This window comes from Anas platyrhynchos, chromosome 20, assembly GCF_047663525.1.
Source record: "Anas platyrhynchos isolate ZD024472 breed Pekin duck chromosome 20, IASCAAS_PekinDuck_T2T, whole genome shotgun sequence".
Lineage (NCBI taxonomy): Eukaryota > Metazoa > Chordata > Aves > Anseriformes > Anatidae > Anas > Anas platyrhynchos.
The window spans coordinates 128,818-147,106 of record NC_092606.1 but is presented as its reverse complement, the minus strand read 5'-3'; the positions used below and the strand labels follow the sequence as shown (position 1 = coordinate 147,106).

The following is an 18,289-nucleotide window of genomic DNA, read 5'->3' as shown; positions in this document are numbered from 1 at the left end:
TATATATGTATATACTCCTTGAAAATTGTGAAGGTGCAATACTGAACTCTCTTTCTCTGTTTGATTCTCATCCAAGTATGCCAGGTCCGCCCAGCCTGCAGCCAAGTTTACAGTTTCTTTCACTCTGCTGATCCGTCTGCCTGCAGACTTGAACCACTGTTGGAGAAAAGATTTCATCTCCTGCCTCCATTCAGTGTCCCACGGTACCAGAGATACCCACTGGGGGATGGAAGATCTCACCAGTTAGGTACAGTACTTATTTTCCATAGCTCTCTGTATCTATTCTTCTCTTAAGCTTTCTCTCCTTACACAGCTCAAGAGGATTTGAAATACAAATGTGCTTCCATGCTAAAAAGTAGTGATCTGGGGCAGAAAGGTACAGATATATTTAGCAAGTATCAAACCAAAGATCACTGAGAAAAACTGATTCTTGCATGTGAGCTTTTGGGATACTAGCTCTGTTAAATAGTGTTTGGAAAGTGAACCATTGCTTTAGTTGAAGAGTCATTTGCATGCTTCCATGTCTTTGACTGAGTTGATTGATACCATCATTTTGGACTATTTATTTTTACAGTTAGTTGAACTTTGCCTACATATACCAGTTGTTTTAGATGTTGTTTCTCTTGGTTACTTGTAGTAGTTTTATCGCAGATATCTATTAAGACAAATTAAAGCACTTTTGATTTGAAAAATTGTCTTTCAAATCTTTTGATTTGAAAATTGTCTTTTGATCTGCTCTTTTGTTGTTAGACTGTTAAATAGTAATGATATTCAGCAACTGATGTTTGAATCCAGGAAAAAAATAAACAGATTGATTGGGGAGGAAATAGAAAGACATGGATTTAAATTAAAAAAAAAAAAAAAAAGGAATTGCGCTGTTGTGTTGTAACAATTATGTTTTGACTTTGCGTATAAAAAAATGAGATAGTTGTACAAATGTGCAGTATCCTGACATGCCATATTATGCAAATAAGGAATTTATCAGTGTATGTGTATATGCATACACATTAGATTTATTCTTCTTGCTACACATTCAGACATGAATTCAGGCCTCAGCAGAATATTTCAAAAGGCTTTTCAGGATTTGGAGTTTCATGTTAAAGGCTAATACAGTAAAATGGCAGTGTTTTCTTTTTGTTAGAACTGGGTGAATATAGATCATTGTGAGCCTCTTCTGTGCAGCGTGATACACACACATCCCTTCCTTTTCTCTGCCAAAAGTAGTGTGTATATTGGATGCAAATCGGTCTAAATCTGATTAAACCAATTTTTGAAAAACTACAGCAGATCTTTAATTGTATCATTTCACATCCATAACAATGTCCTATCTAGGAAAAGCTCAGCAGTACTAAGTTCTCAGATAAAAATTTGAAATAGGGCACTTCTATGCAATAGTTGTTCTTTATCATAGCATATAGTTCTTTCTGTTGTAGATGTGTTTAAGGAATAACAATAATTAGTATTCAGATTTAGTATTAGTCTGTAGTTTCAATAATAGTTAAAACTGTAACTGGTAACATTAAAAAACATAACAGACTGCATTAGAACAACACAAATAATTTTATGAAAAAACATGATATTAAAATACTTGGATGTTTTTTTAACTAGGAAATGAGATGGAATAGTCTTCTTAAATTCATTCAAAGACCAGTGTTCATATGAGTAGGTAAGCATTAAAAAGCATGAGAAGAGCAAGACTCATGGTTACACATGAGCTGCTGAGTTGTGTACATCTGTTGTGGGAATCCTACAAATGTTGATGACAAGGACAATATAAAATAGCAGTACTGACATTTGATTTGGAAAACAAACATTCTGGTTCTACAAATGGGATTTATTTTCATTTTTACAACATGAGAGTCTATATTCTCAGTGTTTACTAGAAATCAAGGTTTCATTGGATGGTAGAGAGTCTAGGAGTGGCAGGTTTTTGACAGGATGAACTATCAGATTGTCACCTACTTTTAGCATGAAATGTAACAGCACAGGTTCAATAAAGGATTTGGAACAAATTCTAATGTCCAGAAGAGAGATTAAGACTTTATCCTGAGAGGGTCAATGACTGTTCAAGTATGAATTTACCTGTAGCTGCTTCCTTACTGTCAGCAGTTTTGTTTTGCTGTCTAGTACAGAATTGTTCAACATCTTTATAGTGTCTGCCCTCAGCAAGTACGCTGATGACACAAAGCTGGGTGGAATGACTGGCACACCAGAAGACTGTGCTGCCATTCAGCGAGACCTGGACAGGCTAGAGAGATGGAAGAAACCAAATGAGGTTTAACAAGAGCAAGTGTAGAGTCCTGCATCTGGGAAGGAACAACCACGTGTATCAGTACAGGCTGGGGGATGACCTGCTGGAGAGGAGCTCTGAGGAGAAGGACCTGAGGGTCCTGGTGGACGACAGGTTGACCATGAGCCAGCACTGTGCCCTTGTGGCCAAGAGGGCCAATGGGATCCTGGTGTGCATTAGAAGGAGCATGGCCAGCAGGTCAAGGGAGGTGATCCTCCCCCTCTACTCTGCCCTGGTCAGGCCTCACCTGGAGTACTGTGTCCAGTTCTGGGCTCCCCGGTACAAGAAAGGCAGGGATCTCTTGGAAGGAGTCCAGCAGAGGGCCACAAAGATGATACAGGGCCTGGAGCATCTTCCCTGTGAGGAAAGGCTGAAAGACCTGTGTCTGTTCAGCCTGGAGAAAAGAAGACTGAGAGGGGATCTCATCAATGTGTGTAAATACCTGAGGTGTGGGAGACGGAGGGATTTGGCCAACCTTTTTTCAGTGGTTTGCGGGGACAGGACAAGAAGTAACGGTCACAAGGTAGAGCACAGGAAGTTCCGCACCAACACACGAAAGAATTTCTTCACGGTGAGGGTGACGGAGCACTGGAATAGGCTGCCCAGGGAGGTTGTGGAGTCTCCTTTTCTGGAGATATTCAAGGCCCGTATGGATGCCTGCATGGGCAGCCTGCTCTAAGGAACCTGCTTTGGCAGGGGGGTTGGACCCGATGATCTTTCGAGGTCCCTTCCAACCCCTTCAGTTATGTGATTCTGTGAATACTAAGGAATACCTTAAGAAAAGCCTTAATATAGTCTCACCCACACCAATTTTCTTAACACTGTTAGCTAACTTAACACTATTGCCAAGCCACTGAAAATCCTGCAGATCTGTCTTTTCCTCAGGAATTGACTAAGGAATAGCCAAGCTGTTGGACAGTCCAATCTATGGAATGTGTTCTCTCATCACCCAAGTGTCTGAATTTTCCTACTGCTTAGTTAGGCACAAAATTCTGTCTCTGAAACATATCTCAGGCTATCTGAATACTTCCCTTAGGCTGCTTTTCATGTTGAAAATGTTGTGTTGCTTTATTTTACCAGCTTTGTTGTATTGAAATAAACTCTTCAGATACTATGATTCTTGAAGCGAGACTTTATAAGTGATTCAAGAACAAAGGGTTTATAAGTGATTTGAGAACAAAGGAACTTTTTTGGTTCCTCTAAGGCAGTGTGTCAGAAGATTCTCCTACAAAGCACATAAATCTAGAAACACTGTCTGTTGGACATATTATAAAAAATCTTAAGGTCTAATGATCAGCAGGTATTCCATGGTATGGTTTTGTATTAACTCTGCATATTTAACTATTGCTGTGCTTTACATCTAAGCTATGTTATTTCAATGAATATGAAATCCTCCCATTTAAATGCACAACCTTAGAGATCCTCTTGGAATTAAAGATTCTTAATTCACAAAGGATTAATTCCTGTGACTGCACAGATTTTTTTTTTTTTCCTTTTCTCTGATACCTGGGCTTGTGAAAGCATTTCTCCAAGTGGGAGCTTTCATGGTATTAACTGGGAATGGTAGTTTCCTAGTGAAATACAATGAAACCTAATTGCACCAAACTGTATTATTATTGTACACTGCCCAAAACAGCCTTTCCTGGTAACATTTCATGTCATTGCAGGATCTAATTCCCTGTTACTTTTCTTATAAGAACAAATGGTTAATTTTTTTGTTTTGTTTTGTTTGGTTAGTATTTTTTTTGTTTTAAGTGTGAGGGCAAGGTACAAAGTTCAGATTGTGTTACAACACAGAGAAAGCCATGTTGTCTTGACTTTTATTGAACAGCACCTTTCTCAATTTTTGCCTATTCAACATTTAGAATGCTTTTGTGATCCTTTACTTTGTGACAGATCCCTGATTTGCCACCACTCGTGTTTTTGCCACCACTAGCATGTAAGATGTAATTTCTTTTTGCTTTGCTGCTTGTGGCATGGGGAGGGTTAAAAATATTGTCACTGTGTGTTTACTGAAAACACCTGGATTCAACCTACCCTACTTTTTAGACATTTGACATAGCAGAAGGTAGATAATTTTTTTTACTATTTACACTTAATAAAGAGTCCTTGAGCTTCTGTCACATTTCATTTTGCAGCACAATTGAAATAAATGCAAATTTCTTCTCTTGCAAAGTTTTATTTATAAGGAGTATGTAGGATTGCCAAATGGTATGCTTCATTATGGGTAGATAGAAGTCAAGGTCTAAAAGCACTGTATTTCTCTGATAGTATATAGAGAAAATAATGAATTGTTAATTTTGTCTGGAGATGATTACTGAATTGCCTGGCTGTGAGGAAGTTGCTTTGCCTCTTTGTCTGTGATGCAACTATCATAATTACCCGAGCTGAGACTTTGTGAAATGATCTGCCTTTGTTATCAAGCTTGATAAGTAAAAATAGTTAGACTAGTAATAAGAACCTATAATGACAAGTGATAATGGCCTCTAAAGGCTCATAGAGAGCCTTTAGATTAGATCCTTGGAGCCTTTAACCTCAAATCCTGAGTCATGTGATACTCAGATTCATGAAAAAGATTATTTTTGGAGGGAAGTGTCTATTTCAGTTACTGAATTGGAAGAATAATTAAAATTCTCCTCCTTCACAATTCAACAAAAACCCATCCTCCAGAGACGAAAGCAGACTGCCCTACCTGCTTTACATAAAGCTGATTGAGGAAATATGAGAGAAAGGCATTTTTGGCAGTTTTCTTCCATTTTATTGATTTGGTCTCTTCAAAAGAAGAATGGTTACTCAAAATAAAAGTATTAGGAAATAAACAAAATACAAAGCCCCAGATTCTTAACAAGCGGTTGGTAAGCCAGCTAATAATTTGGAAAAATCAAACAGTGTGTTGGCTGACATGTTTTCTATTTTGTGCAAAGTTATTATTTTTAATTCTCTCTCCATCTGCATTTTTGTGGGAATGAAGAACTGAATCTCAAACTTCTGAAAACTTCTAACAGAGAAGGAAGGATTTACAGTAGTTTCAGTAGAGCAACAACAATTCGGAGGTAGAGAATTTTAAAAGGCACAACAACCCTTTTTACTGAAGTGAAATTTTACCACCAGAGAGGGGAAGCAGAACGTATGTGTCAGAAAACTGCCAACCACAAGCACTTTCTGGAGGCATCTTTTTTTTTAGCTCTCATTTACAGAATTTATTGCACTTTCTGTGGAATTTCCTGTTGATTGCAGTTTGATTCAGGTTACTGGTTCAGATAACAGAGTTGCATCTTCCTTGTTCTTTACTCCATATGTCTGTGGATTCTACTGCTCTATCAGCTCTTCAGTGAGCTGATTTGCTGTGATACTTCAGGTATTCAGGTGGTTTGGAGTTTGTTGTTAGAAAGACTAAGTGCATACTGGTTCAGTGTTTAGAATGACTTAGAATAGAACTTTTACTTCCTTGTACCTCTTGTTTTGCTACAAAGAGCATACAATATCTCCCCATCTTAAGAGGTAGGTTATAAGAAAGCAGCACTGTTTTTAATTTTCAGTTGTCTGTGTTAGAGGTTGTGGTTTGCCTGAGACAAGGGAAATAGTAAGATTGTACTTCTATCTTTTTCACCTTCATTAATCTTTCCTACAGCCACACAAAACTTTCCTTGTGTGGCATCAGAAAGATTCCTTTGAAAGAATGGTTCATTTTTTTAATGAAACTCAAAATACACATTCCCATGGAAAAAATGATGGAATATATTATTTTGAAACTTTATACCAATCATGAAGTGTAAGAATTTAGTTGCTTCTCTGGTTCAATCTGGTCTATCTCCTTGTGTTGTCTCATGCAGTTGAGATATTCAGGCTTATGTCAAAACAAGACAACCTTTCCAGCCATGCCTGCTTTTTGGAAGGGATGAATTTGTAGGGAGCTATGAAGCTATTGCTTTTCATTCAATGCTGGCAAGTTTTAACAGTTCTGATATCTATAGACATTTATACTCCCAGTGTATTTCTGCAAGCAATGATGTTACTGTAAACAACTTTTATGTTTAAATTCTTAAAAAATCCTGTTGTGTTCTCCTCTGTGTGCCATTGAGGTATCCTTTGCACTAAGAGTTGGTAACACTTGAAAAGTTGGAAGAGAAACTTACCCTAGGCCTCCACTATGTAAAGAAATGTAAGACGTAGTCCCTAACCCATGGCCACCTGAAAGATGAGCACAGTGTGATCAGTTGTCTGAATGGGACTGAAAAATGGTCAGGAATAGAGCAATATATCGTCAAGGTCCCTCTGCTTTCTTTTTTATCATGTGCATTGAACTGCTTCCCCTTTTCCCGTTGTTGACTACATTTTAATCTCTCCAAGAGGTTCGTTCTCTGAAAAAACTATAGAGGAGTCAGCTGCTTTTGATGTGCATCCTGTCTCAGAGACCTTGTGGAGCTTCTGCCTTTGCTGGGTACAGCAGGGATGTGCAAGCTACATCGGTAATACTTTTATTTAAATGCACATCTGTTCTTTGAACACCTCAGGAGTGTTGCAGAACACCTCAGGATGAAAGCTTTATTTTGTTTCACTAAGTAGAGGTGTTAAGCATGGCCCATAGCTCATCTGTCAGAGTGGCATGAATAAATGAGAATTCTGTTCCATTTGTGAAGATGTAATGGCCTCTTTCTCAAGTCCTTTCGCTCACCTCAGGAAAACAAGAGGAGTGTCACAGACTCCAAGGGTTGCATAGCTCTTCTTAGAGAGTGACTTTAAAATAGGCAAAGTTGAGTGAGAGGCAGCCTCCCAACAGAACTATGCATTTTGGAAGATCTTAGATGCCATTGCATTTTTATGGCAGTAGGGTATGCTTTCTCCATTTAGTTGTGTTGTCTCGTGCTGCCCTTCTCACTCTGAAGGAGTTTCGTCTGTGGTCATTAAATCTGATGTCGTTAAGGAAAATGATCGTTGGCTTTATATTTTAAAAATATATATTTCAAAAATAATTTCAAAGCCATGTTGTTCATCCCATTGTTTTTTTGTTGGTGGTGGTGGCTGTTTTTTGTTTTGTTTTGTTTTTCATTTCTATGACCTGCAGGTGATGCCATCCAAAACCACAGTGCGCTGTTCCTTGAGAACAGCTCTTTGAATATAACTCTTGCTCAGGAGAGTCCTGAATCTCCAAACGCATCTAATCAACCACAAGGAAAAGAGAGAAAGTTGAGCTTGGCCAGCACAAACAGCGAAAACTCAGGGTCAACAGAGAGCTTGCCATCAGCATACTTCACCAACAGTGAGTGAAGCCTGGTGACGTGCGCTGTCTGATATAGCAAATGCCCTTTCCCTATATCCTTTCTGTGGAAAACTTTATTATGAAAAGGAAAATAACTTACTTGAAAATCTGGGGAGAATGAGAACAGCCTAAGTTGCTGTGGTTTTAAGTAACACAATTTAACTTCCTTTTTCTGTTTGTAATAATTTAGATAAAATAGTGGAAGTGAAGTCACAATTCTATATTAAAATGGCACTTGGAAAGAGTTATTAAGGGTTTCATACTAACTTGGGTTTAGAAGCATGGTCCAGGCATGAAGAAATATAGATAGATAAGAATTGTTACTCATAACTATAAGTGCTATAGATCATTATATTCTCCTGTTACAGACTGTAGACACATATCAATAGCGTATTCATTGTTTGGGAAGCATTTGCAACTCTTACTCTGTAACACGATCAGAAACTTAACTGGTCTTTCACTGTACATTTCCTATGGACCAGGGAGCAAAAAGAATCATGGTAAGATAACCTCTGCTTCCCAAAACTTGGAGGGCTGTTTTGACTGCAGACATTTAAGGGATTATGCAGTCAGTGAAAACCGTACATTTGTGTTTGTTTGATGCCTTTAACAGACTCTAAATGTCAGGATTAAAAAAGCAGAAGATTTTATTTTGTTATCTAGCTTAAATATAAAAACAGCAAGAGATTTGCTAAGATATCTTTTAGAAATGTGATACTTTTTTTTTCTTTTGTTTTATTTTGTAGTTACTGCAAAGTGGTGGGGAACAAAACGAATTGATTATGCCTTGTATTGTCCAGATGTACTGACAGCATTTCCAACTGTGGCCCTGCCACATCTCTTCCATGCCAGCTACTGGGAATCAACAGACGTTGTGGCATTCATTTTGAGACAGGTCGTTGATCTCTTTCTTTCTCTCTCTACAGCAAATATCCCTCTCAAAATTAGAGGGAATAAGGAAAAATTAGGAGACTGAAACTGAAGCGTGTAAGAAAAAACAGTTGCTTAGCAGTCTCTCCTATAACTGTACTAGTGTATTTACAGGCATTGTGTGCATTGTCTCAGAAATGATTTCTGAGGCATATGATGAGTCTCTTGTACCTACTGTTCCAGTATTTAGACAGCAGCTGTGAGTGACCTAGAGTTAACCGTGTTCTGATCTCTAGAGAAAGTCATGAAGCTGAGAAATCTCACCTGGGTTGAAAAAAATTTAGTGGATTTGAATGTGACCTGCAGGATAAGTGGCCAAGAAACCAAGGTCCCTCCCATAGAAGCTAGGTACAAGCACTTTAATTTGTATTAACTCAGGAATCAGTGTATTTTTTACATCCAGTGAATGATGAAATTATGTTTTTAATTGATGAAATTCTAAGGCTTCTTCAGCCGCTCACTGTCCTTTCAAAGCATCCTTTGGTATATCTAATTCCATTTGAAATGTAATAAACTTTGTTTATAACTAGTGTCACCAAAATCAATGCAAAATAAAAGCTGTTTATGGGTTTTTCTTGAAACAGAACAGCCTCCAGAACAGGAATTTTATTTGTTGTTCATCCCAAAGTAGAGAAGTTTCTTCTGGAAGTGTCAGGATGCAGATACCTGTTTTATTCTCCTGAAGAGTCTTAGATATTTGCATGTGGATGTTTCTGCTCTCCTTTGCAGCTTTCTTAAAGCTCTTGTAATCTCTTTCTCTCGGGATTTTTTTTAACCTTGAGTCCATCAGAACATTCTTACATATCACCTTTCAAATGCCTCCCTAAGCGTATTGCTGATACTTTTCTGTCAGCAATCATTCCTGCTTTATTCTTGCTTTCTGTTCATCCATATTAAGTTGCAGTGTTTTGTCTTATCTAGCCTTATATGTGCATTCACACATTTGGAACGTTCCTCTAAAGCAATATGTGAGTTTATAACACTACATAAAGGACTGGTTAATTTCAGCAAATGATGGACATTCTGTCTTGCTACCTGTTAAGGTTAAGGGTAGTGACTCATAAATGCCCTATAGGCATATATTTCCTATATATGCCCCCTGGTGAATGGAATTTATGACAGTTTTTTTAAAAAACACACTGGCCTCCCAGCCTTGCTCTGATCTGTTGCAAGCCAATTGCTTTTCTGTGGCTGAATGCAACAGAATTTTACTCGATGGACACATCAGACAGCTTTCAAAGGGATTTCAGGCCACCATTCCAGATGGCACCAGGGTTGGAAAACTTCAGCATAGAAAGCCAACTATCCAACTTGATTCATTTTCGGCTAGCATGTGAAAGATAGAGACAAGCGATTTCTCATTCAAACTGAACTAGCCTCAAGCTGTCCCTGGTCCCGTTATGGAAGCTGCAAGCCATGTCTTGCTGAAATTTGTGGGTTGGCTCTAATATATGAGTTGAACACGCAAATTTGTTGGTTAAGTGTGTGATATTTAGGTCATAAGGAAATGTAGCTTGCATGATGTGACAGGCTTTTGCATGTTCACAAACTATAGTCCTTTTACCTTCAGATTAAACCATGTCACCAGCCACAAGCCAAATCCCGTTCCTGTTCCCTACTGCAGTGGTGAGTAATAGCCAGAAGGCAATAGGAAACATTGTCTGGGCCTATGAATAGAAAATCGTTACAGATAGAGTCAGGAATCTGACCTCTGCTCAATAAAGGGCATTAACAAGTACTTCCACGGTCTTAAGGAGCCTTACTGACTTTGCAGACAATGAGGAGTGTCTCTTGTATCATCCTAATGTTTGTGTGGTTCAGGGAAGGATTTGAATGTAAAAAAATGTGCATGCTGTGGTGTGAATGGAAAAGCTGTTTAATAAGGACCTGAGCTTAATCATATAGACAAATAAAATGCTTTCACTCTTTTGGCCAGTGCTTAACGTGAACATATGGTCTGCGCATCTTTCTGCTCTGCTTGTGCTATCCGCTCTGCAGTGTCATTCAGCAGGGGCAGCAGTGTACTCCTTTCCTTGCCAATTACAGGACTCTCCAAGCAACACATGGCTTATAAAAACATTAATATCATTTCAGGTGATGAGGTATGAAAATGTAAATTTCAAGGAGAACAACAGCCTGGATCCAGCAACACTAAGCCCTTCTAATCCACGAGAAAAATGGCTCCGTAAAAGGACACATGTCAAATTGAGAGTAAGTATAAATCTGAATATCCATGGTAGCTATAGAAATTGGGTTTGGCAGCAATTTAGATGGAGTCTAATCTCCTAAATTGTGAATTTTACATAACTTAAAGCTGTTAACATAGTCCAGAGACAAATAAATTAACAGTTAGGAAATAGGAACAATTTATTCTTGGTTTATCATTACACATTGGGAGAAAGTGTATTTCTTTCTTTAAATAACTGAAGGGCCTTACATTTCAGTTAAGCAAAGAGGTTGTTCTTCTATTTTCTTGTACGATAAATGAATCTATGACCCAAGAAAACATATTTTCTTTCTTTAGATGCCACTTCAATTATAAGTATCAAATAAAGGCTTAAATAACAAATAAATAAAATACATGACTTGAGAAATTTCTTTCGGATATCACTGAAATCCTGACCTTTTTGCCTTAGCAAAATTACACTGTTAATTTTTAGACAGTTTTTTAACAAGTTTTGAATGCTGATATAAGTGCTGATAAGGATTTGTTGTGCTCCAGAGCATAAGTGCATACCAGGTTAAATATGACAATCAATCAGTAAAAGCTTGTGTCCAATCTATGCTGAAAATGTATTCTCAGTTTGAAAGATGTGCCAAGTTGCAGATACTCTTCCCATTCATCAGTTAAAAGTTTCTTGGGGGAGGATTGCTTGTTTTTCAGTGTGAAAAATTTGAGCTACTGAAAATAAGTGAAAGTGCCTCATAAAAATGAATGTTTTGCATGTAATTGTGTGGATCTATGGCACCACTTGTTCTGAAAGGTAATTGGCATTTCCTTTAAAAGTACTCTCTTTGGTCATTTTGGGTGTCCTCAACAGAACCTCTATTCAGGAATGCACCATTAATGGAATCTTGGCCATTCCTGAAAGCCCAGTTTTGACAGGTACTCTAAGGTGCACTGGGATGTACCTCAAACACACTGTCTTGGACTGTGTTTCTGTCTTACTGTTCATAACAACATAATAGAGACAATAGCCTTACTATAAAAGCAAACTGTACCCTTCCCACCTTTTGCTCTCATTTCAGAATGTGACTGCTAATCATCGAGCTAATGACATCATTGCAGTAGAAGATGGTCCTCAGGTACTAGTTGGGCGCTTTATGTATGGGCCTCTGGACATGGTAGCTTTAACAGGTGAAAAGGTAAAATCTGTTTCCTGTTTCCTTATTTTTCTAAAATAAGTGTTTACTAGAAATAGTTGTTGAATGTAATGCACATGTAGTTCATAGTACCAAAGAAAGTCTTACAGTGAGAGGGATTACGTCACTAGTCTGCCATCACTTCAGCAAAAATATGATGTAAGCACACTCTCTGGATAGCTGACATTTTTCCCAGCTATCATCATTTTTACGTGATGTTGGCCATCTCCTCTTGTTACTGAAAAGCATGCTGGGTAGCCATTTCTGAACCCATCCTGTGTTTACACCACCTACTGCAGAAAATTAGCTTGTTGAGGAAGGACAAAAAAATAATTTATTAACAGTTGGCAAATCACTAGAAGAAAAATGTACATCTTCCTTTCAAGGTAAGACAAGTAGATAAAGGAATAGTGATGCTGTAGGTTAGGTTGCTATTGTTTCTCATACATGGAAGAGTAAAGATCAGTTGTAGAATTGAAGAAGTAATGTGCCATGGTTGGAACCATCTGTGCTCCTAGCGCTGCCTGCAGCAGCCAGGCTTAAAACTAGCAAAGCCAAACATTAAGTGAACTCTTTGTTCATATTCAGTAGACTGTAAGAGCTTTTATGGAAATTAGCAGAGCATTGTTGCTGAACTGAGGGTAAAAATGAAGCTTGGAGACTTCGCTTTGCTTGTTTTGTGCCCATGCTGCTAAGGTGATGCATTAACCTCGTGCTGGGTTGAGCATTCAGCTTCCTGCTTTTCAACATTGGGCAGTCTACTTTTAGAGCAATCTGCACTTAAATAATGACTCTGATAACAGCTTTATGTATGGTAAATCTCCTTTGTTCTCCATCTCCTTTTGCACTGTTTAGGAAACTGGCTATGGAAAGACTTCTGCCTACCTTTTTTCATGTTACTAAGCAGGAAGTGGTATTTCAGGTAGAAAAACCTAAGGATTGTGTTGCCATGCATTAGAGATGATCCTCTCACTGTTGCAAATGTACTCAGGCTCCTGGCTTCAAAATATTGGAGTTAAGATGTTGGCTGAGTTACATATAAGCTAGATATATTGCACTCAGCCAGAGTAAAGCTCTTGCTTTTGAGATCAGCATTTACATTCTCACTCTCTGCCTACATCACAATGAAATTATTGCACTCTTCTTGGTATGTTAAATTTTCAGAGGTAATTGGAAAAAAAAAACTTTAGTGAAAGACAGGAATCTTTCGAAATTGTGTTATAGAATGCATTTGGAAGCCTTGACCAGTGTCTTTGAGTTGATAGTCTAGACTGCATCATTCAACTGAATTGCTTCCATCCCTAGCAGAGACCTCACTGTAAAATGTTTTCCATTCAGCCTCAACTATAGAGATCTTGAGTGATACCTGTCTGAAAGATGGTTCATGTGACAAAGAACTCTTCTACAGTCACAAAAAGCTATGTCAGCTGCTGCTGTGTGTTGGCTTGAAATACAGCATACAATATCCCGTACCTCTGTCACTGCTGGGCTTCATCAGTTAACTCCACACGACTTAAGTGATGTGCTGCTTCTAAGATTCTATTGCAGTATTCAGCATGCCTTGTACTGGTACAAATTGAACTATCATCATGGGTAATGGTTATACTTCTAAGACAATCACTGCTTCACTCTTATCCTGTTGTTTTGTTGTTGTGTTGTTGTTTGGCTGTTCTGTTTTAAAAAACACCTTAAAGCATCCCCATCACTTGAGTGACTTAAGTTGAAGAAAAGCACTGATGAAACCTCTTTAGGGAAAAAAAAATCTTGATAATTTGAGATGTGTAGGCTTTTTGTTTGAAAGCAATGTTATGATTTGAGAAAGATTTCATCTTTTAATAACCAGCTGATTTTTTTCCCTTTTGTAGGTTTAGTATGCAAAAACTTAATACACACACGCAAGCTGAAATGATCTTTTTTCTAGTTTGATGTTCCTCCTAAAGTCCTGAGCTCTATATGCTCTTGACATTGGCAATGTTAAGATGGGTGCTTTAAATGGTCAAAGCAACAGTAAACTCTTGTACTGTGTGTTAGGAAACATTTCTAATTGAGAGGATCCTCTATGAAGTTTTTATTGAGTTTTAAGGTTCCTTGAAACTTTGTTAGCTTTTGGTACAAGACACAATTGGAGATACTAATGGGATGTAGGCTTGGCAGGTCTTGTGTGATAGTAGGCACCCTCTGTGTACCTGTTGTATTGTTTTCGCAGGTTGATATCTTCATAATGACTGAGCCATCTTCGGGTAGATGGGTGTACTTTGACACAGAGATATCCAACAGCAGTGGCCGGATATCTTACAGCATACCCAAACAAAAGAGATTGAGAGTTGGTGTGTATCCCATCAAAATGGTGGTCAGGTAATAACTCTAAGCTGGAACTGCAGGTGTGATGGGCTCTTGTGATCAGGAAGACATCGACATGTACAAGATTGAAGTGTGTATGGAGGGGAAATTTGGTCAGTTCTATATTAAACAACAGATTTCTGTGTGGCTTTAGGCAGATAATTTAATTTCTTTGTGCTTCAGCTGTCCAGTGACAAATTTAATTATTTTTCTTGGTTTTCTTGCTGTGTTATCAGTTTAGATTTGAAACAGTGGTCATCTGTTTACTGGCCAGCTTAAAGGTGTCATGCCCAATGGGTCTTACCTATCCTTCCTGCAACACAAAACTTCAACATAATTCAATTTAGTGCAAAATAAGATGACTGGATGACTATTCAGTTTTCTTATGGCAAGAGTGTATGATTTGGTTTATTTCAGAGCTTCTTCATTGGAGAAAAGATTGCTGAAGGGTATGGCTTCATGTTCTTCAAGCCAATAAGAAGCTTTTATTGTTGAAATTAACAGTAGAGGATGTACTGTCTTATTCTCAGCCAGCAATGTGTGTGTTGATAGCAGGCTAATTGAAAGAGTCGCTTTAATTCTGTACGTAAGAATGTTTATTCTAAACTGGGGGGAAAAAAAAGTATCTCAGAGTAACGTTTTATTGAAGTCAACTCCCCTGGTTTTCCTGTATTTGAAAAAAATACTGTGTTGTCATGTATAAAAAGTGAAAATATATGAAGTAAGATTTGTTGGCATAGGTGCAAGACTAGGGTAGCTGTGCTTTTAAAAATTTTGATGTTTAATTCCTGTGCTGGATTAAAATAAATAAATAAATGACATTAATTTAGCATTGCACTTAGAATTAAATCACATACCCAAGTAGAAAATAGTTTTACAGTTTTCTTTGAGCCTCTACTTTGGAGGCACAATCAGAGTGATGAATTCAGTTGAAACTGAATGTGACATTATCCACCCATTAATCAAGTCCAAAGTCAATTTTCAGTCTTGTGTAGTGCTAATGGAGGAAGAAATATTTTACTTCAGTGTTGTATAACAAACCATCAATTTATGAAAAGACAGTTACATGAACATAAATTAAGGTGTACAGGGAAGCTAAGTACCCATGGGCATTTAGACTGCAGGAATGAGTTTCAAACAGGAATCAGAGTTGTCCCGTCTTTGCCTGTTAAGCTGTAATGTAATTTGCACATATTTTAAGAATCTTCATCATCATATATAAATTTCTATATCATACAGTGATCATCTTTTTAAAGGAAGGACAATGTGGTCTTCAGATCACATTTTTTTAAGGACCATGATATCGTGGAATAATAAGACTTCGGATCACTTTGTGCTTTATTAGAGTCCAGACCTCTTGGGGAGGTCGTCATGAACAGAAGGTGGCATGGCATCTCGCATATAGAATCATAGAATCATAGAATATCCTGAATTGGAAGGGACCCTTAAGGATCATCAAGTATATGAAAAGCCATCTGCAATTGCATTTTTCTTTTGGCTTGGTTCTGTTTAGGGGTAGGTTATTTTGGTTTGCTTTACTTTTCTGGATTGGCATTTCTATTGTTATTTGAAATGATAGAGAGATGGCTAATGCTAATATTATTCTATTGGTTATTTAGTGGAGAAAAGCTGGTAGTCATAAGCAGAAAGATGCCAATAAATAAAAGGTACTTATCAGTTCTTCCCTTGTAATTTCTGAGAATTTGCCAGTAATTGTAGACTGTTGGAAAAAAAAAAAAAAAAAAAAAAAAAAAAAAAAAAGCTAATTTCTGCCAGAGGAGGTTTAGGTTGAATATTAGGAAGAACTTTACCAAAAGGGTTGTTAGGCATTGGAATGGGCTGCCCAGGGAAGTGGTTGAGTCACCATCCCTGGAGGTCTTTAAAAGACATTTAGATGTAGAGCTCAGTGATCTGATTTAGTGGATGACTTGTTAGCATTAGGACAGAGGTTGGAGTAGGTGATCTTGGAGGTCTTTTTCAACCTAGATGATTCTGTGTGCGATGTAGATCCACAGAGAATTCGCATATTATCTATGTGTATATGTAGACAGATAGCATCCAAAGTTTGAGTTCTTAAGTTTTTTGGTGCTTTTTTTTTTTTATGAATTGTTATATGTATTTGTACAAATGCGATTTCTTATTAACATCAGCTTCCAAATTTCATTTTGGAAAGCAATTTCCTAAAAGCTTAGGTTTTAATTGCCCCACATAGGACTGAAATCGGAATACCTACTTGATAGAGATATTTGAAACCGCAGATCTAGACAGTCCTTAACTAGAATGTGCAGAAAATATTCTCACACTATGGTTGTAAAAAGTATTTATTCCTTTGGCTCTCCAGAGGGGACCAGAGCAGTGCCACAAGCTATCTGACTGTGCTTCCCCGAGGAATGGAATGTGTTGTGTTCAGCATTGATGGTTCATTTGCAGCAAGTGTTTCAATTATGGGAAGTGATCCCAAAGTCCGAGCTGGGGCTGTTGATGTTGTCAGGTAAGTGAAGTTTTCATGCTTCGCTTTCTCAATCTCTGACTTTTCTGTTTGAACACAATAGGGGGGAATGGAACAGAATATATAATTTTTTAAACTAAGGATGCAAAAATTCTTTAAAGGCTAGAATGCTTTGCAGGTATATTTCTGCATTTGCTTGGACAACAGGCCTGCCTGATTTTCAGAGGAATCTTAGAATGCTATGGTTTACTTGGAAATTTGTAGTTTAAGTTGGATAAAGATTGAAAATTGCATATTCAAATGAACATGGTGTTAAAGTGCAAGTAATTAATTAATAAAGATTCCAATTGTTACTGTGGTTAGCAAAGAGTGTATTTTGTGTTTCACTAACTTCAAGTAAGGACATACTTCTGCTCTAGAAATACCAAGCGCCATGAGCATAGGAGAGTTTTATGGATGAAAAGTTAGAATGCTTTTAATTCATTCTTGCAAGTCTGTTAACACTGCACAGGGTGAGGAAGTACAACTCACATTTTGGAATGCAGAGATGCCAGTTTTCAAGAATTTTCCATTTCCTTCATTTAAAATGACAGAATCTCGCAATACATTTCAAAGGTAGGAGGACTTGAGGTACAGCAAAGGGACTATTCTAAATCCATTTTTAAATAGCTATTATGTTTTACATAACTTATGGTATGAGACTATCACTTGCTTTATTCTATCTCCCTCAAGATGTAGATATAATTGCATAATTTTTCACTAGGAGCAGACAGGGTGCTTTCTATCTGTTGAAGGGTCATGTCTGATTTCTAACTGGGTCCATGCTGAGCAAAGAAATACTAACCTGTCTTTTGGGCATTATTTCTTTTTCTGCATCTATGTAATTTATCTGTTGTTTCTGACAGACATTGGCAGGACCTGGGGTATCTGATTATCTATATTACTGGCCGTCCAGATATGCAAAAGCAGCGTGTGGTTTCATGGTTGTCTCAACACAACTTCCCACAAGGAATGATCTTCTTCTCTGATGGACTCGTTCATGACCCACTGCGACAAAAGACTATTTTTCTACGGAATCTCATGCAAGAGGTACTAGAAAGAAGTTTATATTCCTGAAACCTTTTTCTAGAGGATGTAATTGACTGAACAGTAAATCCTATTGGCCATTATAAAGTATTTTTGCCATTCCTCCTTTCTTTTCTTACTTTTCAAAGAATAGGAAATGCTAAATAAAATATCCAAAAGTACCTCCTGGCATATGGTATTACAAATAAATCGATGAACTACTTATTCTTTTCTCTCTGCATATTTGTAATTCTGCTGGCATGCAGGCAAACAGCTTTAGCTGTGTGTGGTTTACAGCATTTGTTAACAGTGAGTTTGCCTGTTTCTTCGATGCAAAACAAGTGCCATCCTTGTAGTGCATGCTGTTCAATAATCAGAGCATTAACTTTGGAAGTAATATTATTTTTTTCAGTGCCACATCAAAATCTGTGCTGCATATGGTTCCATGAAAGATATTTCTGTTTACAATGTCTTGGCTCTGTCGCCATCACAGATCTACATAGTTGGACGTTCAACAAAGAAATACCAGGCACAGTGTCAAGTAAGTAATTGTTGCTGCTCAACCAGGAAGTCCTTGGGAGGAGTAAGGAAA

The 18,289-nt window shown here is 37.7% G+C and overlaps 1 protein-coding gene across 6 annotated transcripts in view; it reads left to right on the top strand.

The window, feature by feature from the left end:
* Positions 1-18,289, top strand: part of PITPNM3 (PITPNM family member 3) — an 80,864-nt gene that overhangs the window by 57,780 nt on the left and 4,795 nt on the right. For 5 of the 6 annotated variants that reach the window (XM_038165810.2, XM_027472550.3, XM_027472547.3 and 2 more), the window contains 9 exons: positions 77-247; positions 7,356-7,550; positions 8,297-8,445; positions 10,575-10,691; positions 11,730-11,846; positions 14,050-14,198; positions 16,525-16,674; positions 17,538-17,721; positions 18,110-18,238. In XM_038165810.2, the coding sequence (XP_038021738.2) occupies positions 77-247; positions 7,356-7,550; positions 8,297-8,445; positions 10,575-10,691; positions 11,730-11,846; positions 14,050-14,198; positions 16,525-16,674; positions 17,538-17,721; positions 18,110-18,238 (1,361 nt within the window). The remainder of the gene's footprint in view (positions 1-76; positions 248-7,355; positions 7,551-8,296; positions 8,446-10,574; positions 10,692-11,729; positions 11,847-14,049; positions 14,199-16,524; positions 16,675-17,537; positions 17,722-18,109; positions 18,239-18,289) is intronic. The other variant, XM_038165811.2, reaches the window with a different exon arrangement.